Below are 26,835 nucleotides of genomic sequence, written 5' to 3'. Positions count from 1 at the left end.
ACGGTAGTACTTTGCTGATTTAGAGATGCGGTACCTGGATAAATAAGTAACTGATCTAAACTCGACTTCAGCTCCCATTCTGCCATTAAATTAATGGAGCTAGCCGAGAAATAAAAGTGCATTTTTGCAAAAGGTTATGAATATTTCCCCAATGTAAAAGAAAATAAATATATATATATATGTTTCTGTTGAATGTCTGTGGCATAATAAGTAAATATCGCCTTATTCCTTATCTTCTTATTCTTTGCATGTTTTATTGAATGAATCCCTGCCTATCTTTAAGATAACAAGAAGACATGCTGACATTTGATGCGAGTGTTCATTGTACATAAAGTGAAGCATGTACAGCACATTAAGCGCAGAGTTGGAATGCCAAGAGAGATTTACAGATAACAGAAATTAGCAGAAAATGCTTCTTATTATCAGTAGAGAAAAGCTGTATTTTAAATGACAGCCAGATGCTTGTTTACTATGATTATAATGTTAATGGTAATATTCTGTTTGCAGTTCTGTGTGCATAGCAGCTACTGAGGTCACTGAGAATTCTGGGAGACTTTAACCCCTACCTTTTTTTTTCCTTTTTTTTTTTTAAGTAGAATGATGACTGCTGCTTACAGTGCCAAACAGTATGAAGTAACATAAAAATGGTAGCTATTTAATGAGGTTTTCTGTTTGGCTTTTGCAGGGGGGTGCGGCGGGGGAGGTGGGGGGATATTGGGATATGTGTGTTTTGCTAGACGTAGTACAGGAAAGCAAAATCTTTGCAGTATCATTAGATTATCATTCATCAGTACTTTTGTTTCAATTTTCTCTGCAGTTCCTTCAGCACTAGATGTATGATGATCTTAATGAGATAGAAAACCAGGTTTTTACTGCATAGGAATGAATTCAGAATCTTTTTTTCCCATTTGGAATGAAGTTAGAATTACAATTTAGTCCTTATGTAGATATCCTTGTCCAACTGTAGCACTTGGGATTTACTTTAACCTTAAGTTTGAGACTAAAAGTAAGTAGTGAAAGAGAAAATGGAATGAAAATGAAAGGATTACGAAAAATACCAACATACCACACCCCCCAACAAAACAAAAAACCCCAAGGGAAGTCAATAAACAGTATAATTACTAATTCGTTCAGAAATGGGAGTAATGGTTTTCTAAAGTGAAATGACCAAATCCAATAACTAACCATTTGTCAGGGCAATAATAATGGTATTTGTATCTCTCTTAATTGGCTTTAACCTTTCCTTTTGTGTGGAACTGTTAAAAAATTAAAGGGGAAAGTATTTAGAAAGACAGATTTATGTTAGCTCGTGGTTTGCACCATTTTAATGAGGTCAAAGCAATAAAGACTCTCAACACATCCTAAGGTCTGGATGATGAATGACTGTCTTCCAGTGCTGATTCAGTGTTGTGCCCAAGACTTTGAGTTGCTGTTTAAATATGAAAATATAAATTTCTACAGTTAGGAACTATTCTTGAGTGATTCGTTCTTTCTCAGGGATTTGTATACGAAAGTATTGAATAAAAACGAAAGAAGTTTTGCTTCTTGGCAGGAGGAAGATTGAAGTGGTTGGATTAGAGAAAATGTTTTTAAGGTGTGATTGATTTTGAAATAAATAAATAAAATACGTGCACACGTGTATTTAAATATATCTGCTTAGGGTATTCAGGCATGTCACCAGTAAATTGATCATTAAACATATGTAGTAAAGTTATAATGAGAATTTAGCAATTGCTAAATGTGCCATATTCCTAATGCAAGGTTACACATGTGGTTGATAAGTAAGTGGGTGGTTGATAAGTAAGTGGTAGTTTTAGTGGAAGCGTGGATAGTAATTATTGCCTATTGATCTGTCCTTAATGGCTTCATTTATTAAAGGTATTTGTTTTATTTAGTTTGGTGGAAATCTACAGTGCATCAAGCTTATAATTGAAAGATGATCCTTAGGATTTCTTGGTCTTGTTTTAGGCCTTAATTTTTCCATTTTTTTTCTTTTGGTCCATTTTATTCCCTTGAAAAATATCTGAAGTAAAAATCTGAAAGTGGACAGGCAGCGAATCCCCCGGTTCACATCCACATATGCATTAAAGTTTATATAGTGAGCTGCAGTATCTAAAAATAGAATTGGTAAAGACATGCATGATTGCTGACTGTATTCCTAAGGGAAACTGAAGTTGCTTAAGAAAGGAATATAGCTCCTCTTGCACTTAGGAGCGCTATGAGAAATAAATCCCGTGTAGTTACCTTCCTTTCACTAACAGTATCTTCACATACCATTCAGAAGAGAAGAAACACTATAAAAATAAAATAGGTATTACTTTCTGTGACAAACAGCTACATTGTTGGTCTGGAAGTTTTATTAACAGCTCACATTTATATATTTTTATGATACTTTTAAAGTAGTGAATTATGAACGATTGAAAATACCCTCCAGCTTAATTGAGAACCATTATGTCTAGTAATTGCCAGTGATTTTAGAAACAGCCGTTATTCTCTGGCCTATTAACATAATTTGAATTTTTTATTGCACTTCATAATTATCTGTTGGCGTTAACAAACAGGCCCATTTACTGAAGTGTTTAAGAACAAAAGCCCCAAATGGACTGGATTGTGATGTATTATTTCTATTAACCGACCTTGCTGGAACAGTTTTGTACATCAGTTTTTGATGGGGTCATGGTTTCTGATAGGAGTGTGGATTTTCTAGTTTTCATTTCATTAAGTGTAGGTAAAACGGCATCTTTTAAAATTGTCTTTGACTCTTTCTTACATATCTACTCCATTTAGTCCTCAATACCACTTTAACATGATCTCCATGATAGCTGGAGAGAAGCACTATTTCAGCCTTGTATATTTAACAAATTTCATCTGTTCACCGTGGCAAGTTAGCAAAGACAGAAGAAACTTGACGCCTGCTTAGATTATAATATTTTTAAATCAAGACTCCTTTTTAGTTCTGTGATTTGTAGTGAAAATCAGCTCCTTATCTGTTACTTAGATTTCTATGTACTGCAGTAAAAGAAATCACTGAAACTCACTGTGTTATTACTGGTTTTCCCAGCACATGATCACATACAGCATACCATCATTTGTAATATAAAAACCTCCAGTGACAGAAAGATCTCCTAGTTGTTCCTATTTCTGTCATTCTTCTTTGTAGAAATTGTTTTAAGCAGGTTTTTCTTACTTGAGCGTTTAGACCTCGAGCCTTCAGGTAATCTTCTCAATTAGTCCCTGGGGCTGTAGAGAGCCAGGAAAGTGCAATTCTCTCAGCAGCTAAAATTGCAGGTTCAGGTTAAAATTAAGGTTTTAAACGATCTGGTATTGGGGAAAAAAGAAAGAGGATAGGAACAGTTAGAAATCCTGGACTTTTGGCTAATGGTAAGGATAGTGAAATATGTGATCGACTTTTCAGAGAGAATTGTAACTAACTCTTCCTTTGTAACCCTCTGGCAGGTGATATGTCAGGCTGTGTACGCTGCTTCTCTCTCTGTCGATCCTCTCTGTCCTACTAACTTCATCTACATTCCCCTAAAATCCATCAAATGTTGTGTTCAGTCTTTGTAGGGCCCTAATGGAAAGTCTGAGAAGATTTGGGGGGACCTGGGGGTGGGGGCGGGCAGAAGGGGGACAGTCTTCTAACAGTTTTGACCTAAGCCAATTGCTTATTTAGGGCATTCAGCTATTAAATAACTTCACCCATCATTTATTGCTTCTCTCTATGGCAGAAACACTTTACATTCCCTTTTACATTCATAATCAGAAAGTGTATACCAAGAAATTGGTATAACAGTTGGGAAAAATATGTTAGCGATGAAAAGACAATCTTTGCTATGAGCAAAGAGAAACAGTTCATAAAGAGGTGTAGGGGTTTTTGTTTGTTGTGTTTGTTTTTATTTTGGAGGAAATGCCTTCCCAATAAATTGACAGAGCCTAGCTGTAAACCTGCGTTCCAGACATGAGCTTTCTGCAAGCTCTGAGTAACTTCCACAGAGCTGAGAGGACTGTAAAAATACCATGCGTGCCTTGGCCAGTGGCAAAGTTTAGATTTGAACAAGCCCAGCGCTTTCTGAGGATTAAAATGGCATTTTGTGTCTTCAGGGATGTTTTAGATATGTGAGGTGGAATGAATGGAAAATTTCTTAATATGTAAGTGTTCTCCTATCATTGAAAATGATAAAATAAATGTTACATAAGTGTGATTCTTTGTGTTCTAGTGTAGGAGGCATCTTTTTGAAGACTAGGCTAGAAAATCACCCATTATGTTTTGTCATTAGGTAAGCCTGAACTAGGAATCTGAAATTGTTATACTACCTTTATGGTAATTTTTATTGTGGGCTACTGGCTATTGTTACTGAAGCATATACTTACATCATATTTGCATGAATCAGGCTAACTGGTTTTGCCTTGCAGGAAATACTTTTTCTTATCTCGAGCTTGCTGTTTTGTTGTGGTTTTTTTTTCTTAGTGACACCAATATAAAGTAAAAGATACAACTTCCTTCTCATGAGTAATGAGAATTTTTTTCTGAAAATAACTCGAAGGTCAACTCTTGGTAGGGTTAGGGTTAGGACACCACATATCCTAGTATGCATACACATATACTTGTGTGTGTACGTATATATTTGTGTATGTTTATATAATATCCACATCTGTGGTATACACCTAACTCATATATTACGTGGATTTTTTTGCCTATTACTTGCAGCAGCATAAAGGAAGATCCTTAAATTGGGAACTACCTCAGAAGGGTTACCTGCAGTAATGCCCACAGTGAGGATAAACAGCAAGAGGTTTTTGCTTCTTATGAGACTGATGTTCTAAAATGTTTAACATTTCTTCTTTTGTAATTAAACTAGTGCATTCTTTATCCAAAAGATAGTGAAATACAACCCATTTGAGTTGTATCATGTATTACGGTGGCATAATGTAAGGCTTTTTAAATACCGCACAGGATAGGACTGGTGATTGTATACGCCTTATAATATGCTTGCTTTATTTTTCAGTCAGTCTTTGACTCCGTTATAGGTGGTTTATGTATGTTATCATATGTGCTGTAGATTGAGAAGATATTAGGTCTCATATTAAAGTACTAGCAAATGAGCACAGGGGTGTTCCTGTCATGAAATTTTGCAAAGTGTTAACTACAGGCAAATTTGAGACTCTTACATCAGGCATCCTTTTTAATAATCTAAGCTCTTTTTATACTTTTATGATAGCTGTAAATTGTTGACCAGAGAAGGAACTGATAATTTTTTGTCTCTTTCAAAAGCCATTCATTTTCTAGCATATATATATAGCGATTTATTTTCTATCATATATATATGTGCTAGAAAATAATATGTATAAAATATATATAAAATAATATTATATATATATGCTTGCATATGTATACGCTGTTGAGCTTGGAGGGGGGGAATGTCTGACACCTTTGCATCATTTAAAATTAAAAGGGGGAGGAATGGATAATCTTGTTAATAAGAACAGTAACATAGCCACTTTCTTTGTCCCTTTGTTATTAAAGGAATACGTCCTCTGTTACTCTTATGAGATTATTACTTGTGGGAACTTAGGGGTTGATCTGCCTTGCATTTTCTTTTGTTGCTGTTGTACGTCGCTGGTTTTAGTGTATGTGGATCTAATAAATAACAGGATTAAACTGAATAACTTCTTGTCAGTCTGCATAGTTGTAGCACATAAATGCGTGCTTCAGGTATTTAATTGCCATTCTAACTCAGAAGACAGTAGTTTTATGCTCCGTTGTTGTGAATGATCACGTGGTTAATTTTGCAGTCCATGGTGAACCTAAAAACTGAAATAGCATTGTGCACAGTAGAAAAGTTACGTAGGTATTGTTTGTAAAACCAAGTCTTACTGTGCAGAAACAAGTCAAAGTTTTAAAAACTTTCTTTGCTAAGTGTTATGTACTGTAAGTGTATGTTGTTTCAGTTGTACATGAGGTAATATTACATATTGCAAAGGAGGTTCTTTCTGCCATATTTCTCTGCCTCACTGCTTACAGGTGATGCCAAGGTGTTGGAGAGATGCGAGAAATAAAAACAAAGGATGCTAGTTAGTTAACGAGGGACCTTGAGAAGAGAAATACGATGACACCATAAGTCAGCGGATAAAGAAATACCAAGATAAGCACAGGGGCAATCAAAGAGCTACTTGAACTTTGAGTGAACTATCCTAATTAACATACTAGAAAGCCCACCCTTAGGTAGGGAGAGCCCCGTACCAACAGAAGCCCCTTCCTCACAGAACATGCGCAGTAAAAAAGGAGGATGCTGCGACTTGAAGTGGAGATGAGACTTGCGAGAACCAATAGGAACAGAGTAACTAAGCGAAACTGTAAAAATGCTGATAACTGTTGCTCGAAAGGTATAAAATGCTTTACCGTGTGTTAACCAGGCGTGCTAGCTTTGCGGAGCTACCATCTAGCACCCATCTCTGCGCAGACATGAAGTAAACAAATATCTCGACTCTGTGTGTTAATCGGCTTTTTTGCACACTGGGTGAAAGACTGCTGATTTTTGGGACAACAAAGGTAGTGCCAAAGCTAGACGTGATATGACCTGGGCTTGCTGTGGGATTGTTTCATCTGGATGTGAGAGGGAAGGTGTCAGTGTATTGAACATAGAACCAAGTTTTCAGTTGGGAGAATTGATTTTCATCATACTTTTGCATACACATGCGTTTGTGACATGCAGTTATAAATACAGTAGTTGATCTCCTTCTTGCCTTAAAATTGCAGTGTAAATGAATATTTGAAATAATTATCCTGAGTTAAGAAGTTCAGACAAGTTAGAAGTTGCTTTTATGGTGTGGAGACCTGACTTTAAGCAAGGAGGAAAAAGAAATAATCCCAGATTACTTGAGTACTTTTTAGTGTTCTCTGTCTCCATTTATAGATTGAATTTTTGACAGTGAAAGCATATACAGTTATATTCAGTTCATCTTCCCTGACTGTTTTCTCCGTAAGCCTTCGGCTGAGTTTACTTATGACTTATAGCTTGAGCATGGCATTTGGGAAAAACAGAAAAAGTAGTATAAATGTAAATGTGAAAAGCTAGAGCTGATTCTGTTTTTGAAATTGTTGGTGTGAAAAGAACTCAACAGTGTTTTATTTAAACAAGGTCTGCTTCAACCTTGATTGACTTGCAGTAAATTGCCTGGTACGAGAGGCAAAAGGAAGTGGATAGAAAAATGGCAATCAGCACCAAATGTTTCACATATTGATTGACAAGCACCAGAGATGTGCTAGAGTAAGATAAATTGGCTAACAGAGCCCATCTTGACAGCTCCTGAGATGGGAAAATTGTTCCTGTTAATTTGCTGCTGGGACCTTGTCATTTATGAGGATATATATTTGAGTGTCTTCTAATGGTGTAAACAAACTTTGGATTCCTAAGTAGCATATTTCAGCTTCAGTTGCTTTAATTCTTCTCTGTCCATGTATTTCTGAGCTGTAGTTATGAAGTGCTTTAAGATTGAAAAGATGAGAGAAACTGTCATTATTTTAAAGATACAGTTCATGCTAAAATACAGAATAGTACATTCAAGCTATTCTGTAGCCTGTTTGATTTTCAGTGGGGTTTTTGCTTTACCAAAAGGTGTGGAACAGAGCCCATTTGTTTTAGGGAAAGAACATATATCTTTATTCCTTCGTTCTGGCAACTTTAACTGTAACTATAATGAAAAGATCTCTTACCTTTTTAACATATCTAATTTTGTGCTTGCAAATGCCTTTTAATCAGGTTACAGGTTTTCTTAGTACAGCAGAGTGAAGCTCCCTTTCATTAAAAGGAAATTTTATCTTTTTAATTTCCTGTACTGTTCTCCCAGAGTGCCATTAATTATGGTGATACACAGCAATGGTAAAATAGTTAATGGTCTCATAGCTGTTGTGTTGCAATCTGCCACTCAGAAAGGCTTTATTTTGGCTAAATCTTTTCACATCAAGTGAAATTTGACATAAACCTCACTTAAGAAATCAACATTTTTCAGCTTTCATGTAAGGAAAGTGAGCAGATTCCAGTGTTCATTGAAAGTGTGGCCCACAAACAGTAAATGATATTGTCCTTTCTTCCATAATTTATATTCTGTTTCTTTATTTGAGTCTACTTCCCAAACTCTGAACTGGAAATCAACTTTACAAAGACAGAAATATTTCAAACCTTTTTCAGTACTGGGAGTGAACAAATTTTATCTGCACTTAAATCGCTCATTTGCAAGTAGTTTGGTAGTTTTATCCATAATCCTGTATTTGGATACTTTCTGTATTCCATGTCTTCTTCAGGCAATAGTCAGCTCTACCAGAAGACATCAGAGAGGTTTTAAAGGGATAAATAGGCCAAGCTCCGCATTAGTGACAGTATTTCACTTCCCCCTTTGATTTTGAACTGCAGTTTAGCTCCAAGCTGTATTTCTAGATCTGAGCGCAGTGGATCATCCTGAATTGAAGGAACAGCAGCAGCCTGGTATTCCAGTCAGGAGAAGACTGCTGTTGGGGGAGCTTCTCTGTGTGCAAAAGCTTTTTAGGACTCTCTGGTGAAATCCTGGCTGTGCTGAAGGCAAAAGTACAATTTGTATTGACTTACAGGGAGCTGAGATTTTGCTGCGGTTTGCTATTAAATGGTGGAACGTTCATTCTCGAAGCAGGATCTGTTACGGAGCCCGATAACTTCTTGTCAGGGCACACAAATGTTTAGTGTAAAATATCATAACAGTCTTAAACATTTGTAGCACCCGTTAAATGTTTAAGAAAAAAAGATGTTTAGCTGCCTGAAGATGCAGTAAGACACAGGGAAGTTAAATGCTTACACGCTTTTGTGCTTTGGAAAATCCCGCCAGTAACATACATGACTGAAAAGTCAAGCCTTTAGTTTCCTTGTACACCCAAAACTTCTGCTTATGTCAATACGGGTTGTGTAAGAGATGCAAGATTGGATCTTGAGAGAAGAAACCAGATGAAGCAAGAAAAATGTCAATATCAAGATAATATCATGTAAATGTAAGTATCAGTATCAAGAGTAATGGAAGATTAATTCCCATCATACTGATAGTTTTCTTACTGTACCTTAGTATCTCCCAGCACTAAAATACAAACATCTCTAGAGCGTATCACAGCAGATGTTTAGCACTAATTCAGAAGTGCCTTCTACGCACATTTAGAAAGCAAATAGGAACACCGTATTCAAACTGTAGGTGTAACTAAGAAAAGTAGACTTTAATAACCTGAAGCAGAATTAGCCAGAGTATGGCACTGGCACTCCACTATACGATCGAGCAGATTTTAAGCACATTATTTAAATTATTTAGCCATTTATGTAATCCTGATCATGTGAAGCCTTGTGTTCATTTCACACTTGTTCACCAGAAATCAGAGCTGCTTTTTTAGTAGGTTGTGAACAGTTAACACAAACTCTCTAACCATTATCCAACTCCCACCAGTTAGTACTATGTATGACTTTCACAGAGTTTGTTAAATAATTACAGATCGGAGTTTTCTCATGTTTGTTCAAGATAGTGTTATTTTTCCCACCTATTAGTGACTCCAGGCACTTGAATCACTAAGTGTTGCAACGTTCCTGGAAATAAATTTCTCTAATAGAAATAAAGCCAACATCATTCAGGAGGATATGTAGTGGAGGTGGTGTGAGTGGTTGTTTAACAGTATTTAGAATTTCAGTAAAATACGGTGAAGGTGAACAGGAGGTGTTTGGATAGTGGAAACAAGTTTGTAGCACAGCATAGTCTGACCTCTCTGTGTCACTAGAATAAAGATCAAATCAAGTACTTGTAGATTTATCTAAGGAGGTAGATTTCGTAGAGTGCCTGGTAATTACCTACCTAGGGCCTAATTACAACCCTTTCATTAGTGGAATTCCCTGGCATGAACGCTTAGCTGGTAAGATTGATAAATAGGAAATTTTCTTTCTTCCCAATTTTTAAAAGCTGCACGTATTATTAAGGTACTATAAAGGTGGAGATTCAGTCACATATGATGATGGTTGTGAATCTTCCAACAAATTTCTTCTAAATACATTACTAGTCTTAGAATGTTATTTTTGTCCCACAAGGAACAGGCAGTTGATGAGTTGTTATAATTTAATGTTAGTTATAGTTAGTTCAGTAGAACCTTTTTCAGGGAAGTTAATGCAAGTTCGTGTGAGTTATGCTCGTGAGGATTTGTCTGTTTCTTGCTCTGATTTTACTGGCTAAATCAGAGGTGCGGCGATATTGGAGAAGACACTTTGACTTTATGAGTGATGGGAAAAAATCATTGAAACAAATTACTGTTTTCCAGCTATGAAGGTATCAAACATATGCCAAGTAATCAGCTTGCTAGTGTAATAGGTTCATGAAGGAAAAGAGTTTTCTAATCTTATTCACTGATGTTTTTCCCAAGACAGCAACAGCTTTTATAAAATGAGGCTTATAACTTCTCATTACAGAATCTAATCTGCCCAAAAGACATTGAACAGCTGCAAAACCTTAACGTCTTCTAGCTGTAAATTGTTTTTATTATTTATCTGTTTAACTAAAGAAAGGGGCATCAGATGATTTAACAAGACAAGAATTAAGTGACATTAGCTTTTGACAGCAGCAAATTATTCCTTTACATACTGAATTGGTTTAGATAATTTTTAATTCTTGACTGTCTACTTATTTTTAATATCCAAATTCCATAAAACTGATATATTTTGTAGATGGATTGCTTAGGAAAATTAATTTAACTTTAACACTGAAAGTCAGAAGAGAAGTGATTGATTTCCAAGTTAGTCTTATTCTTCTGTGTAGATTTTAGTAATGATAGTATCTTGCATTGGTACAGTGATTTTCATATTGAAGAATTACACATGTGCAGTACTTCAGGAAATATTAACCACATACAGAGGTCAGAGGGTTTAAGGAAGATAACAAAACTTGAGGAAGCTTGTAGAATGCATCTGTAATAAAAAATAGAGACCAGGACTTGCTGGTTCTTCTTCATTTGTCCCTTTTCTATTATCTACAGTTCTCAAACTGTGTTCCTGGGTGTGCAGTAAATGGTTCTACTTCAGCGGACAGGGAAGAGGAACATATTAAATATGAATATATTTTGACGTTGGGTTTTTTTCTCTTTTTTTGGTAACATAAACTGGTTGCCATTTTAAAATTTTTCTTTTTTTCTATCACATGTAATACCTTATAAGCAATTTCTTGTCCTGCCGGCAAAATTTAACTAGAACTACAACAATGCTAAAGCAATGAGACTTTATGCATTACTGTCACAAAGAATCTAGGACTATTTTGTTTTGTTTGGGATTTTCTTGATTTATCTCTACCCCCCCCCCCCCCGGCTTGCTTTGAAATGTAAATATAAATTATAATATGTACTTAAGAAGAAATAGCCTTGAGTTTTAGGATAATCTTATTTAAACAACATTTTAACTTCTAGAGTATTAAAATGCTATACCTACACAGGTAAGATCATGATTTCTAGGATTATGTTTTCTAAACAAATGCACTATTTTGCTTGTACAATGTGAATTTAAGAATCTTTCAAAACTATTCTATGCTGCATCAGAACATCCTGTGTTACTGTCTTTCATAATTTTATAAAGGAGGTAGAGATTTTGGCAGGTATGTGTTAATTTCTTCAGTGCCCTTTTCCTGAGGGCTTTGGTCCCCTTAGCGTTGATTTTGCTTTTTGATGTTTCACAGAAATGCTCTAGGAAACCTGGATGTGGTTGAGAGAAGAGTTAGTTCCATTGCCTGCTTGAGAAGGGAGGGAATGGATGTTGCTTGCACTAAGTTTGGCTTCAGTATTATCTTTGGAGATCTTGCCAACATAAATGCTTTCACTCACCCTGAATACAACAGGAGTTCATGTGTTGCCGATGTGATGGAGCTGTGCCTCAGCAACACTGACGCTCAGCTCCTGCTGCTCTGGGGATCTGCAACATAAGCCTTTCAACATTTCAGCCACCTTGATATGAAAAACCCACCAAAAAAAATAAAGGAAGAAAGGTCTCAGGGCTTCAGGGGCCCAAGTGAAGTCCTTCTGAAGGAATGTAGCTCCAGGCAGCCCCAGGGAGCAGAGTGGACAGTAGCCAACCCATCATCCATGCAGTCCGCAAAGATGTAGTTGTAGATATAGCTATTGCACTCCACAAACGGCTCCACCATTTGTTACTTGGCAGAGCAGAATTTACAGTGTGTTGGTGAAAATGGCATAACCAGGCTCTCTGTGTGCCATGCAGGGCTCTGCAGCTCTGCTCTCAGAGGAGCTACTGACAAAGATAGAAATCTTTCTTTATACATTGATAGAAATTGCCTTTTGGGGCATATTCTTGCCTATTCTGTAGTTACATAGTTGTGTTTTGGTTTTTTTTTATCTTGACTGTTCATGCTCTTGCTTGGATTTTGTGCTTTTTTGCACAACAAGTTTTGAAAAAACTAAGCAAGGCACATAGGGTGTTCATTTTGTTAAATGGGAAAGATACAAACCCATAGTACTGATTTGTCTTCGCTGATTTGTTGTTATGTAAATCACAGGTGATGACTTACTGTGGCTAGATCTCTTTTTTGGCATTCTCTCTTAATTGTTTCAAAGCCACCGTCTGTCTTTCCCTGGTATGATATGATGGTATGAACTTCATCCTTTGTTGCCCTGACTATCTGTTTTGATGCAGAGAAGTACCTAAAAACGTCAGTAAACAGGTCTGTGCAGGAATATCGGCCCCATGCTTTTAGGAAGACCTTATTTTCTCCTTTGATTCTTGTGAAATAGACTCTGTGAAAACCTTTTTCTTAGCTTGGCTGGTTTTGTTCATTTGTTGCTTTCAGAGAGATAGGAGCTTCAGAAGCACTGGAAGTACCTTTCTCCAGTGATAACTCTGTCATCCAAATCCTGATTTATATCTTTCTTTTTTGCTGTTTTGAAGTTTGTTTGCCTTAGAGAAAAAACACAACAGGAGTTTAGGCAACAGAAAGCAAGTTGGTGCTGAAGAAAATGATCACAAATTGTTAGATTTCTTTTCCTCTTTCTTGTGTACTTCATTTTGGGCTTTTGTTTTGTCTTGTCAACTTGAAATGCAGTCTGATGAATAAAGGGTTAACTGAGTCCTCTTTACAGATGGATTAGCATCGCTACTTGCTAGATGAGGTAACTGTTAGGTGGTGTGTCTTTCTCCTGAGAGCTGGCAGTACAGGCCGCTTAGCTCTGGGGGAAAATGACTTTCTCCCCTGAGAAAAGCTTCGCCTCCTGGGGCTCCATGCAGGCCTCCCGCACGCTGAAGTACAAATGCCATTTTAGCTACAAAAATAATAGATGCTGTTACTATACAGAAAATGGGTGATTTTTCCTGTTGTCAGTTAACTGTAGTAATTTCATCAAATACAAAATATTTATATTCCTTATGCCAGATATGACAGTATATATTTAATTTATTAAATATGACTCTGCTTGGGAGTGCCCAGCCCATTGGCAAGACGTGCTTTGCACACATATTTGAAGGACAGGGGTTTTTGTTGCAGAATGCAATTATTCTGAGGAGGAACAGGAGAGTCTGCTGAATGTGCTATAACTCATGAAAGTTTCACCTTCATCAGCTGCCTGCTTAATTTATAGTGCTTTGCACTGCAAAAACATGCATCTTACATTACCTAGTTGTTTCCTGACACATTTAGCAACATTTCTCACTCTTTAAAGTGAACTTAACATTGCTGACAATGTAGGTGCTTCAGTTAGGCTGGGTTGGAAATGTAGTGAGAATGTGTCCCTGCTGTAGGAGGAGGGCGGTGTGTGTGTTACCCCTGAAAGCAGGGTCTTGCCTACGCTCCTTGTATTGATTCCTTTTGGCTTTCCAGCTGTTTCCTGAAGTAAGGGAGCAAAGGAGGAGGATATCTGATCCTTCTCTTTTATCATCGCTAGTTAATGTCCAGCCAATGCCATTACTAGATAGCCTTCCTTGTGTAATTTTAGTAAATATGAGCAACACAGCAACTGCTGTTAATGATACTGTCCATCATTTAAGTCACTAACATAATTTTGTGGGATTACTTTGTATAGGTTCTATACTTTGTGTTGGTGTAACATGAATATCAGCTTCAAACAGTAAACTGCAAAAGCTTAATTGCCAGTTAAGTGTTTTACAGTTTCTGTTCTGATGGCATCAGTTATGGAGAAACAGCTCATCTCCTTTCACTTCTTACTTCCTCAGCTTCCTGCATTAATACTTGAATGCCACTACATCTTCCAAACAGTTGTTTTAAAAAAAAAAAAACAGTTGTCTTAAAGTTTCCCTTCTTTCTGCAATCTAATGTGTTAAGGATTGCACAGTGAGTTTTTGGGTTGTGTATATCTTTTCTATCTGAGTCCTGGTCCTTATGACCAGAGCTGTAGAACAAAAACATAAGTGACTTTATTGATTGTAATATATGTGACTAACTGTAGTTATTACAGATCATTTATGTTTATTTTCTGCATGAATAGCAGGTAGCCTATCTCAGAGAAGTACAAAATAGTTATATCATAACCTCTTGATTATGGAGATTACCAGCTGTTTAAAGCTATTGAAACTTGATTTTGTTTATAAAAGCCTCTACACATAGGAAGATGCCTTCATAAATGTAATTTATTAATGAAGATATGCTGTTTAGGTATATGAAATTCTCAGTGTGACATGCTGAAAATGCATGGGGTTGAACAATCTACACAGATTTTTGCTACGCATGTGCTAACCTTAGAAGTCAGATTCTCCTGATGGGAAAAGCTTGGGAATTCCGTTGCAGATACAATAAGCTTTGAGATCTGTATTTACCATCTCTGGGATTCAGATATTTTCTAATGACATAAGTTTTTATATTGAAATAGATAACTTAGGAGTGTGGGATGGCAGCGTACATGTTGTGATCTTCCCCCCTGACAAAGTTAATGGCAAAATGGCTATTTAAGGAGTCTGGATTGATCCTTTAGACCTCTTAAAATAATGTTCTTTTGGGGATATTATGCATATCTGTCTAAATGTGTGTGGGTAAATATATTTATATAAATATTTATATAGATATATATACAATTATGTTCCTTATATGTTGTTGTTAGGTAGTAATACTATACTATATTACAGTTAGCTGAAAGGTTACTTTATAGCTCTTCAAGATGTATTTTTGTAATGCGTATTTACACAGTGACTGCTCATGTGTCAAAATTCTTAAATTCCAGGGTGTTTTGTCATGTTTGTTCCCTGCTTCCTGTCATGCACCGTGGTGGAATAGAGGCCAGGGTTTCACACACACGTGGGCTTTATTCATCCACAGAACTCCATAGGTCCTTTGCAGGAGCAGGAAGAAGGGAGAGTATGGAAAGTGCATCTCAAAAATCCTGCAGTAACTGCTAAGCGGCTTGCTTCTCTTCTTCAATTGTGTCTCTTATTTATGTATATTAATGCTAGGAGTGATTGCAGGCAGTCCTTTTTCCTTCCCCCCCGCCCCGGTGATGGATTTTAGTCTTTTAGGCTGACAGCAACCAGAGTATCTCTTTCCCAAATGTGTTACTGTGATTAAGATGAACAGAACTCTTCTAAGCTGTCTTAGAAGTGTCTGGGCTTGAGACAGTCTTCTCTGTCACCCCGTTGCCACGTTATACCATGACCACACATGGCAGGCTCACACTGGTAAGCTTGTGCCTTAATCAGCCTCTGTCTGGCTGTGAAGCTGTCCTTAACAAGCAGATTAAAGGAATTCCTCACACCAATGTCTGATCTGCATCCTCAGCTTTTGCGGATGTCTTCCTGAAGATGGTTGCAGAGCTGTGGCATCATTACCAGCTACAAGTGTGGCCCGATTTTTGAATGTAGATTCTACAGCACATTTTAAGCCTTAGGGACTTAAAGTGTAGCAGTAATTGAGGAATGGTTTCATAAAAGTTCCTGGGCTGATGAAGAAAGATGTGGCTCTGGTAAAAAAAAAAAAGGAAATAATAAGTCTATGCTGTCTGCTGTATAATCTTAGTGGAAAAAGGGAATATAAGTGATAAAGAGGGTAAAAAAGGCCCTTGCAGAACGAGGTGCCGTGTGGCATGAAGCCCAAAGCTATCCCAAATGAGAATGCCCTCCAGAAGGAGAGTTACCAAGTTTCTTCCTTCACTGTAAGTAGTAAGATAAGATAAATGACAGGAGAAAGTAGGAGGGGCAAAGGAAAAGTTTTTTTTGTTCTTGGCTGCTTGCTTTTTTTGAAAAATGCCTTACAAATACTGTATTCAGTATCTGGACGAGTCTTTGCCACACATGAGTATACGCAGTATGAACATGCATATGAACAGATATTGGAAGAAGAACTAATATTAACTTTTACTATTGAAATTGTAAAATATCAGCTTTAAGACTTTGTTTTCCCTTTCTAGCATTTGTATCTGTTTTATGTTTCTTTGGGTACGTTACACAATTACGTTATTGCTGTCGATAGAAGTAAGCATCCATTACATAGGGTTTCTGTCAATGCACAACTAGATAAAAATCTTATTCACAGAAGCTTTTTCATATTAATATATGAAGAGTAGACACAAATTGTACGAGCTCCTATTTACATTATGGATTTAACTTTTGAAAACAGCAGTGTAATAGAATACTGATGTTACCATACATCACAATATGTTTTATAATACTGTAGGGTATTGCAAGTCCCATTGTGAAGTGATGGAAATTTAGAATCGTTTCAGGAGATGGGAGGTTTCAAAATACGACTGTTAAGGTATCTGCAGACACAGGAATGGGTCTGGCAAGAAGCTCAGGTTTATAAAACCTGTTAAGCTTAGTCTGTTATTTTAAATGGTACATTGAACTTATTTGACCAAGATATTGGTATTCAACAGTTTGAATCGAACCCATTATTTCTAACTTAAGGGTCTATAGTAACAAATAAATTGCATTTATCATGCTCTTCATAGCCTAACTGCATACGTTCAATTCTCTTCGGTAGTTTTACAACCATTCTCTCGACTGTGGTACTGCAGATAGTCAGCCTTTAGATTAATTTCCTAAGGCAACAAAGCTTAATAGTGTCTCTTTCTGTTCCTCTTCAGTAATTTTTCAACTCACTTCCCACCAAATTTTACAAAAGGTTGGGTGTCTTAAGATATCCTATGTGTTTCAGGGGCTGGGGGTGTAGAGCCATACAGAGAGAAGACACTCTGCTAGAGCCCTGCTACTGTAGAGGGAAAGGCTGTAGTGGGAGTTTAATGTTTAGTAGATGCCAAAAATCAACTTGACAGAAAGATCAAGAATGCCCCAACCACAAGGAAAGTTTTAGTCAAATTTGGCAGCTTATTAGGAAATCTAACCACAGGACAGATTAGCAATAGGTTCTGTGGCTCACAGATATCTATGTTTTTCAATTAACATGTGCTTATCAACAAATCTTACTCAGGAGCCAACTTCCCACCAAAATAATGCAATGTTTTAACAACTTGATACCTTCTGTTTCCTCTAAGCTACAAACAGAGCTGTAGTAATTAGACATTTTACCTTGTCTTCAGGGATTTGGGCTGTATTATTTCATGAGAGTAACAATGTGATTAGCTTTCCTGGCAAAAGGATTCTTGTTTTTTTTTCATTTCTCTCAATGTATTCTGTAAAAACGTACCTAAATTTCTCCGAAATACCATACGCAGTTTACACAGAACGAAAAATCTTTTTCCCTTCATCTCATAACCTCACACGCCCAACATTTTTATAATACAGTAATATATTTCCATATGATACAGTAAATGCAGATTTTGAATTTATAAAGCTTCTTCTTTTAACTTCATAATGTTGAAGCAGAGCCAGAATATGTGAAAATTTAATGCACACAATGGGCACAGTGTCACATTCCTGTCTGAGGTGTGTCAAATCTCAGCTTCTCTGCTTGTTTCCAACACATTGCAAAGCAATAATTAGAAACTGGTTTTGCTCAATCACTTCCCTTGAATGTTTAGGATATTCACTGTAGTATTTCATAAGAATAGCATAATCATGAATAATAACAGTAATTATTCCTATCATCAATATTAGAATTATTTCCTCGTAAATGCAAGTTCACAATGAAAATATTCAATGCATATTGAATTTTCTCTAGCATAAAAGACAGTAGATTGGGGTTACTATGGAGTAGCTTAAACCCATTTCTGTCATATGATAACTTGGTCCTTTAGTCTTATCATCAATATATCCAGTGCTAAAAACATAATAAAAAATAAACATAACAGTCACTTGCCTATCTCCAGTTATTTATTTTATTTCCAGCTTTTTGAAGGTAAGAAAATAGTTCATGCTATTTGCTGGTACCATGCAGTGAAAGGGGTTTTTTAGTATCTATGGGTACCTTTGCTTGATTGCTGCTCCCCAAATATAGTTTATATGTGATGGCCAGAATTTTTTTATTTTCTTAATTTTCTTTCTTTTTTCCTTCTTTGCAATTTGATGTGTGACTCTAAAAGATTACTTAATGGTATAAACCTTAGTGTAATTCATATAAAGTGAGGGGTTCTTGATTCCAAAAATGAAGATGTAACTAATGAGAAAGCCAGTCTGTATTTGCTCTGCTACTGTTTCTTTAAGAATGATGGAAATAAAGATGCGCCATTTTATGTAGTTTTGCTGTGTTTTAACATTTGTAGCTAGCATGCAGCAGATCTCTCTTTGCCTCACAGACTTTGGCAGTATCACAGAGGTCATATTTTCCTATGTATAAATTATTCATGAACAGTTTCTCCAATGCACTAGATAAACTTGCAGAGATCAGAATGCATGTTTCTCTTCTTCCTCTCCTCCCTGTAACTGGTCATATTCTAATAGGCAATGCAAAAAAAAAACCCAAAACCTGTCTTCATCTGTGTGCATTTCATGGAATGGAAAAGCAAAGAATAAATAAGTATGAACGTTTTTTTGTTGACTTGATGCCACTAGTTCAGTTGACCAAAAATATGTTGTTACAGTGGGCTGAGGTGTATCGTACACATTATGGATCGGGTTTCCTAGTTGAAATAAATCTGTCTGATGAGTGAGACAAGAAATTCTGCCCCTACAGCACCAATGCAGAAAGAAATGAGAGTGAAAGGACAGGAAAGCTTAGGGTTTCCAACACATATTCCAGCTTAGCCCACCTCTACAAATGGAATAATTCCCTTTCAGTCCTGCTGTCCCCTGTGCTTCCTGTCACATCCGTTGGTGGTTTTTGGAAAGATCTACAACAATACAGGAAGGACCTTAACTTGGAGATAGCCTTCATATGGTTCTTGTTACATGCCTCTATTAGATTCCTGTACTGGAGCAATTTCCCTGGTAAAAAATAAAAAATAATCAGAACACCACCATTATTGTAAGAGATGATTACAGACGTGTTGTAATTCCAGGAATCAACTCATTATAGTCCCCTTTGTTATTGGTCTTATTTAGCCAAAAAAACCATTTCTTTGAAAATTTGTCTGGTAAAATATGTAGCTGATGCACTTGCATTTCGCAGCATCTGAGAATGCAGCTTGGGGCCTTTCAGCGTTTGGCTGCTGTGTGTGTCAGTGCCCATGCAGAACAGACGGCTTCCGATCCAGTGGTGTGCAGTTGCTCTCATTCACCTAGCATCTGTTCACCTGATGAGTTACAAGCTGATGCTGTGGAGAGATTTTTGGAATGAGTTCACAACACAGCTGCTCACAATGCCTTGAATATGGTACAAAGGGACACGTTTGTACCAGTGGAGAGATTTTGTGGCTCTGCGCAGCAGTAATCATATGTAACGATGGACAGTTACAGTGCAATTACTTGGCTGTTTGGGTTTTTTCATTACATTCATTGCTGATCTTTGATCCCTGTGTCCTCTTTCCCAGGTCGTCCCATTCCACCTACATCCTCGTCTAGCCTTCTCCCATCTGCTCAGCTGCCCAGTTCTCATAATCCTCCACCAGTTAGCTGCCAGATGCCATTGCTAGACAGCAATACGTCCCATCAAATCATGGACACCAATCCTGATGAGGAGTTCTCCCCTAATTCATACCTGCTAAGAGCGTGTTCAGGGCCACAGCAGGCTTCCAGCAGTGGTAAGAAAAAACATATGGAGTTTGTGACATGTTTGTGCCGGTTTTATGCATTTTTTCTGTAAATGTGTTCTTGCATCACCACAAAATTAAGAGCATCTATGAAAATGAGGCAAACAAAAATCTTACTCTTTTATTTCATGGAAACTTTTTTGGAAACACCATACAGCATATACGTTTTTCCTTCATTTTACTATAGAGAGCTTTTTAGTTTTAGGAGTGTTATAAGCAGTATAAAAAACATTATTGGATGTCATCAGAGGGATTTATTTTTCAAAGTAGGATTCCTGCTCCTTGATGTATCTTGTAAGAGAGGTGTACACACAATGGTTCTTTGTTCTGCATAGGCTAGTCCAATATCTCATGTAGGTGATGAGGTTCTGTATCTAAAAATATGTGTTGCTTCTGCCATTCTATGTCTGTTCTTGTTTCAGAATCTGTCTGATTCTATACTTCCAATGTCACATTTAACTAAAATACTGCTATTTTTCAGCAAATTAATTCTTGTCTTTCAGGCCACTGTTTTAAAACATTTGCAGCTCTGCTATCAGTCATATAATCTGTAGTGCTTAGGGGTTTGTTTCTTTTTTTTTTTTTTTAATATTAACAGATGCTGACTTTTCATTTTGACAGCCAGAAATTGAGGAATGAAGATGCAATCCCTTTTTAGAAATACAGGCAAAACAAAAGAAGGCTATTATAGCTCCTTATTTTTTTCTTTTTTTTTTTCATTTAACATAGATATCTGTTGTGCAGTTCCTGTCTATTTAACCAAACACTGTAAGTTTATATCTTACATGCGGTTTCTGATCTGCTCAAGGTCCTCTTTCCTGTAACAGTACAGACCTGAACAGTATTGGAGATACTATGTAGTGTGGAACTTTAGGCCTTTGTGGATGCATACAATACACTTGAATGATGCCCTTTAAACAGTGGCTGGTGGTGCGTGGTGGGAGGATGAGACAATGAGCAGAAGTTGAAACAAAAGATTCAGAGAGGATATAAGGTAAAACTTCTTCCCTAAGCATTGGATTGGAACAGGTTGCCCAGAGAGCCTGTGCATTCTCTGTCCTTGGAGCTTTTCAAGAACAGGTTGGTTAAAATCCTGAGCTACTTGGTGTGACCTCAGAGCTGCCCTTGCTTGGCAGGAGGCTGGACTAGGGACCTCCTGGGGTTTCTTCTGTCCTGAATTATCCTTTAACCCTATGATCCATTCAGATAAGTTAAAATATAATTACACAGAGAAATAATAATTCAGAGATTGAGCATTCTTCCTTGGTACTTGAGGTTTGAGGATGAGGATATGATACTGGTTTTGAGGGGGTTTTTTAAGAGGTTCAGGGGGATCTGGGGAGCTGCAGACCTCAAAATCTGTAATGGGCAACTCAGTAGAAATCATAGAAATGGGAAAAAAAAAAAGGTCGGTATGATCTATCTTTGATGAGTCAGTATAGCTTCTGTAAAGGGTAGTCCTGCCTTAGAAACATTTAAGAGTTCTTTGAAGGGGTCAGCCATTTCTGAATAAGGGTGATCTAGTTGATGAAGAGTCTTTGTATTTTCAAAAGTGTCTCAGCAAAATCTGTCACTAAATGCTTTTAAAGAAACTAAACTAACATAGTGTAAGAGGGAAGGTAAGTAGTTATTTGAAAGACAGTAAGCGGAAGTTGGCGCTCCCCAATGAATTCTCATGGGACATGAAGATATTTGGAGAAGATGGTGAGCTGTGGGGTAAGCAAGGTAGCTGATGGCAGGGTGCTAAGGACAAGATCAGACTGTGAAGAATCACAAAAGGACCTTGTGAGACCAAGTAACAGGGCAATAAAATGGCAGAGGAAGTTCAGGGCAGAGAAATGTAAAGTGATATTCATGGAAAAAGCAGCTCTTGTTCACCGGTTAGTGATGGACCATTACCAATGAGGAGTGAGTAGTGGGGGCGTACATGCTTCATCTCAGAGCTCAGGAACAGGTGAATGTTGACAGCTGAAGAAAGGAATAAAGAACATAAGAGAGAACATTGTCTTAAATGGTGTGGTGGATCGAACAGTTTACGAGGGTTTAAAGGGGAATGGGAAAAGTAAATGGGAGAGAGATGCAATGAGCATTGCTAAGCAGAAGAAAATCAAGGTCAGGGAATGTCAACTAAAAAAAGAGACTTGGAGGATACTTGAATACTTGGTATTTATAGCCACCATTGGAGACTGAGTGAACCAGCATGGCTTTTCTTATGAAGCCAAATGAAGGAAGTTGCAGTAAAACAACATCTGAAAATTTGATCGAAGAGCTCTTTCTGTTTCATTTTAAATAATAATCATTGTTTCTTTATATCCTTCAAAGCTTTGTGTTTCACACTTGTTATTGTGGACTGACCCAAGGAGCCTTTTTTGGCATGCTCAGATATGCTTTGATTTGTGTATGAATGGCTGATTTGTTCATTCTGCGTTTTAACATTTTTTCCCCAAAATATCCCATTTCCTTCTTTAATAAACAGTCATATAATATATAATGACTTTTAATTTTCAGGGTATAAGAAACAGCTGTCCTTTTTTTATCTTTTTTTTTTTTTTGACCATAGTCACATGCATAATTGTTTGATCACCACTGAGAGTGTTCTATAGCATGAGCTCTTCTGGACTTAATACATCCTCTGGAAACTAATAAGCATTTTCTAGCAATGTCATCTTTTTCTGTAGTTCTCACAATGTTTCCTTTAGAGATTTCATAAGAAAATACCACAGATAGTGACATATACCTTAAACTGGAAAAGCTCACCTTTTTATGTGGCTCATCCTCATTCTTGAAAAATTTTCAGAGTAGCTTTTACCATCTACATGATATGGAAAGGTAGACCACGCTTTGATTTTTTTTTTCATTATTTTTTAAAAATATTTTTTAAAGTCTGTTTTAGTTCCTATGGAAACTTAGCAACATAATCCAGACATTTGGGAGAGAGTAAATAAATTTAAATATCTTGTTTAAATTTGCAGTTGGGTTAAAAAGGAAGATTTGAAGATACTTAGATATAAGGCTTAGATTCCAGATAATCTTTGATCATTAATAAATATTTGCTAGCACTCTCTAGGTTCTTCTTTAAACATTTCTATAACAGTCTTCAAAGTACATACTGAAGATGAAATATTTGCAGAAGTTGCGTACTGATTACATTGTATAAGTGTCCTCTTGTTTGTCTGATTGTACACTTATGCTTGCTTCAACCTCTACAATTACAGGATAGCTCCTCAACAAGTTTAAGATGAGTCTTCTTGGATATGAGGATACTCATCCACATGTACTGCCCTGTGCCCTTCACAATAGCCATTTTTGATATATCTGGAAAACTCATTTGCCTAAAAAAATTACCTAATCAAATCTTCCATCAAATGAGCAATCTATTGTTGATATTATGAAGGCCTTTAATCTACAATAAATCTTTGTTAGAACTCATCAGAGCTTCCAGTTCGAGAGAAATGTGATTATAGCACTCTTAAAATGACATTACATCATCGGGGTGATTGGTTTATCATTTGGAGAAGCGACATCAATCATAACTAGCATAACCACACAGTAAATGAATTCAACCTTTCTACTGCAGAACAATGACACAATAATTGCTCAAAATCAGATTTAAAATGAAATCAGAAAATGCACTTTCTTTAAATATGATGTTAACCTAATGGAATATATTATTAAAAATCATGTTTGAGGAAATTCTATGTAATTAAAAATATGTGAAAATGTATTCCTTTTTTCTCTCATTAGAACCTGATTTCAGTTGCAGAATCATTTTCTATGCAACAGATATTATGCTGTTTTTAATTGAACTCCCATCACTTACATTCCTCTGCTTGTATTTCTTAATATAATATGCAGCACAATTATGTGTGATGAAGGACAAGAGGTTTTTGAAATCTGGTGCACCTGCTGATAGTATTTTGAAAAACACAAATATTATAGAAGGCAATGAGACATTTTATCCATGAAAAGTTAGTGGATTTTTTTTCCCCTTTTAAAAGAAGGTTAGCTCCTGTCACACCATTTTCTAGGATGGTTTCTTACAGCTAACAGTAGGAATAGGTTTATTTCTTCTTCCTGTATACATTGTGTATATTTTCTTTCTCGTCATATAAGGTGACTCATCTTATTGGAATGTTTTTAATGGCTTTAATCATAATACAGTGTAACAGGCTGTTTTTCAATCTTACATAGAAAAAAAAATTAGGGTTTTTGTTGCCAGTACCTTTGCCTTTACTTTTTTATATAGGATTTATTCCTATTAAACCAAATTTTTGAATCCCAACAGAAAAACTGTTTGTTTGTTTGTTTGTTTGTTTGTTTTTCAACCTGAGTAAAACACCTAGGTTATACCTACTCACACAATAGTTTTTGATATAATGGATCCATAATTGGATACATTCATCATCTTCAACCATTTTAACAATGAGACAGTAGATGCAGAATGATTTTCGGAGTATTTTGATTTTGGGAAAACTCTAAACTGTGGATTAGATATTGTCATGATTCCCAAGAAGTTACTGAAGTTTAACTGGAAGGGGGATTGTGCCGTTTTTCAGTGTTAACATGTCTTTTTGGCTCAGAGACAATACAAAGTATTTGGCTCAATGTAACAATATTTGCCTACAGAGTAGTTTGGACGCTGCTTAGAAGACAGGGTTTGCTTTGATTTTTTCACAAGCAGTTATTGGCAGCGAGGAGAGAGGAATGGAGAAATAGGTTGGCTTGATGAAATAATTGTTGTTGTTTAATGTTGCCTGTGAGTTAGAGTTGAAATAAAGAATAAGACACCTTATGCTTATGACCTTAGTTTGTGGTAATTATGTGGTAATATTACGTAAAATATCAATATTCATTGTATTCAGTATAAATATCTAGAAGGATCTCCTGCATTCAACAGATATTACCTGTCTATATGATTTCATTATTATTAATGTATAATTACCACCACCTCCTTGCAGTTTAATCCAGTATGTAAAAATCTTTCTTTCTGAAAGAAGCCAGAACTTTCATTAGCGCACTGTGGCTGGAGACCTTATTTGAGATCCTCTGCTGGGCGTGCTTGGAAGCGTATGTTTTATAACCCTCTGCAGTCTGGCATCAAATAAACAGATATTTCCAGTTTCTAGTCTATAATGCAAACCCATACAGAAGATAGTCATCTTTAAGAAATAAATGAATCCTATAGAAAAATAGTTACATCTCCTTCAGATGATTAGATATCACCCCCTACTGAATGGAGAAAGTAGTTTCTGTATCTGCCAACTTACATGATAGAAAATAAAGTAGCAAAACGAAAAACCTAGAATCCATAGCTCTTCCCCCCCTGCCAAGGATTGACTTTGGCTTACGTAAGAGACTAACTAAAAGAGTTTGGATATCTCAGTAGGTAGCACCTTCATCTTATTGCCAGAAAGAAATGGGTTTAAACTGTAGATAAGAAACCTAGGCATGCATAGCTGTCCCAGCATGATATCCAGTTGCTGGGTTGCTGGAGGAACTGTTTCACAATTAACCAGGCTCAATACAGAGCATTAAACATGCTGACAGGAATCTCATGGAGTTCAACAAAGGGAAATGTAACGTCCTGCACCTGAGGAGGAATAACCTCCATACCAGTACATGCTGGGGCTGACCAGCTGGGAAACAGCTATGCAGAAGTGCAGTTGGGGATCCTGGGGGGCAACAGGCTGACCATGAGCCAGCAATGTGCCCTCGGGCAAAGAGGGCCAGTAGCACCCTGGGCGGCATTAGGCAAGTCCTGCCATTAGATCAAGGGAGGTGATCCTTCTCCTCTGCTCGGCACTGGTGACACACATTTGGAGTGCTGGGTGCAGTGCTGGGCTCCCCAGTACAAGAGAGACATGGACTTACTGGAGCATGTCCAGTGAAAGGCCACTAAGGTAGTCAAGGGATTGGAGCATCTAATACACCGGGAGAGGCTGAGAGTGGGACTGTTTCAGCCTGGAGAAGAAAAGGCTCAGGGGGATCTTATCCCAATGGGGAAGAGTAACGACAAGGGAGACAGCCTCTTCTCAGTGGTGTCCACTGACAGAAGAAGAGGCAATGGGCTTAAGTTGAAATACAGAAAATTCAGTTTAAGCATAAGAAGAAACTTTTTTTACCATTAAGGGGATTGTGTTGGGTTTGTGTAGCGAAGCAGGGGCTCCAGGGATGGCTCCTGTGAGAAGCTGCTAGAAGCTTCCCTGGCTTCAAACTCAGACCCGCCTCTGGCTGAGGCTGAGCCAATCAGCAATGGGAAGAAGCTGCTAGAAGCTTCCCTCGCTCCAACCCGGACCCGCCTCTGCCCAAGGCCGAGCCAATCAGCAACGGTGATTGTGCCTCTGTGACAGCGTATTTCAGGAGGGGAAAAAGACTGCTGGGGAGGGAGTAACAAGGTGGAGAGCTACAGTGGAAAGAGAAGGAGAGGAAGAAGAAGATGGAAGAAGAACAGGAGCTACAGCGAAGAGAGGAGTGGGATGTGAGAGCAACAGCCATGCAGACACCGAGGTCAGTGAAGAAGACGAGGGAGGAGGTGCGGGGGAGCAGAGATTCCCCTGCAGCCCGTGGTGAGGCGGCAGGCTGTGCCCCTGCAGCCCATGGAGGTGAACGGCGGAGCAGAGATTCCCCTGCAGCCCGTGGAGGACCCCACGCCGGAGCAGGTGGCCGGGCCCGGAGAAGGCCGTGACTCCGTGGCAGAGCCCATGCTGGAGCAGTTCATGGAGGACTGCAGTGCGTGGAAAGGACTTGAGTTGGAGAAACTGATG

At 37.4% G+C, this 26,835-nt stretch overlaps 1 protein-coding gene across 1 annotated transcript in view; it reads left to right on the top strand.

The window, feature by feature from the left end:
• The window catches only part of TENM2 (teneurin transmembrane protein 2), a 640,368-nt gene that overhangs the window by 376,414 nt on the left and 237,119 nt on the right, over positions 1-26,835 (top strand). Inside the window, exon 4 of the mRNA XM_050905122.1 lies at positions 19,853-20,062. Coding sequence (XP_050761079.1) covers positions 19,853-20,062 — 210 coding nt within the window. The remainder of the gene's footprint in view (positions 1-19,852; positions 20,063-26,835) is intronic.

This window comes from Gymnogyps californianus, chromosome 14, assembly GCF_018139145.2.
Source record: "Gymnogyps californianus isolate 813 chromosome 14, ASM1813914v2, whole genome shotgun sequence".
In the NCBI taxonomy this organism is placed as follows: domain Eukaryota; kingdom Metazoa; phylum Chordata; class Aves; order Accipitriformes; family Cathartidae; genus Gymnogyps; species Gymnogyps californianus.
Note: the sequence above shows the minus strand (reverse complement) of the source record. Positions and strands in the feature narration are given on the sequence as shown.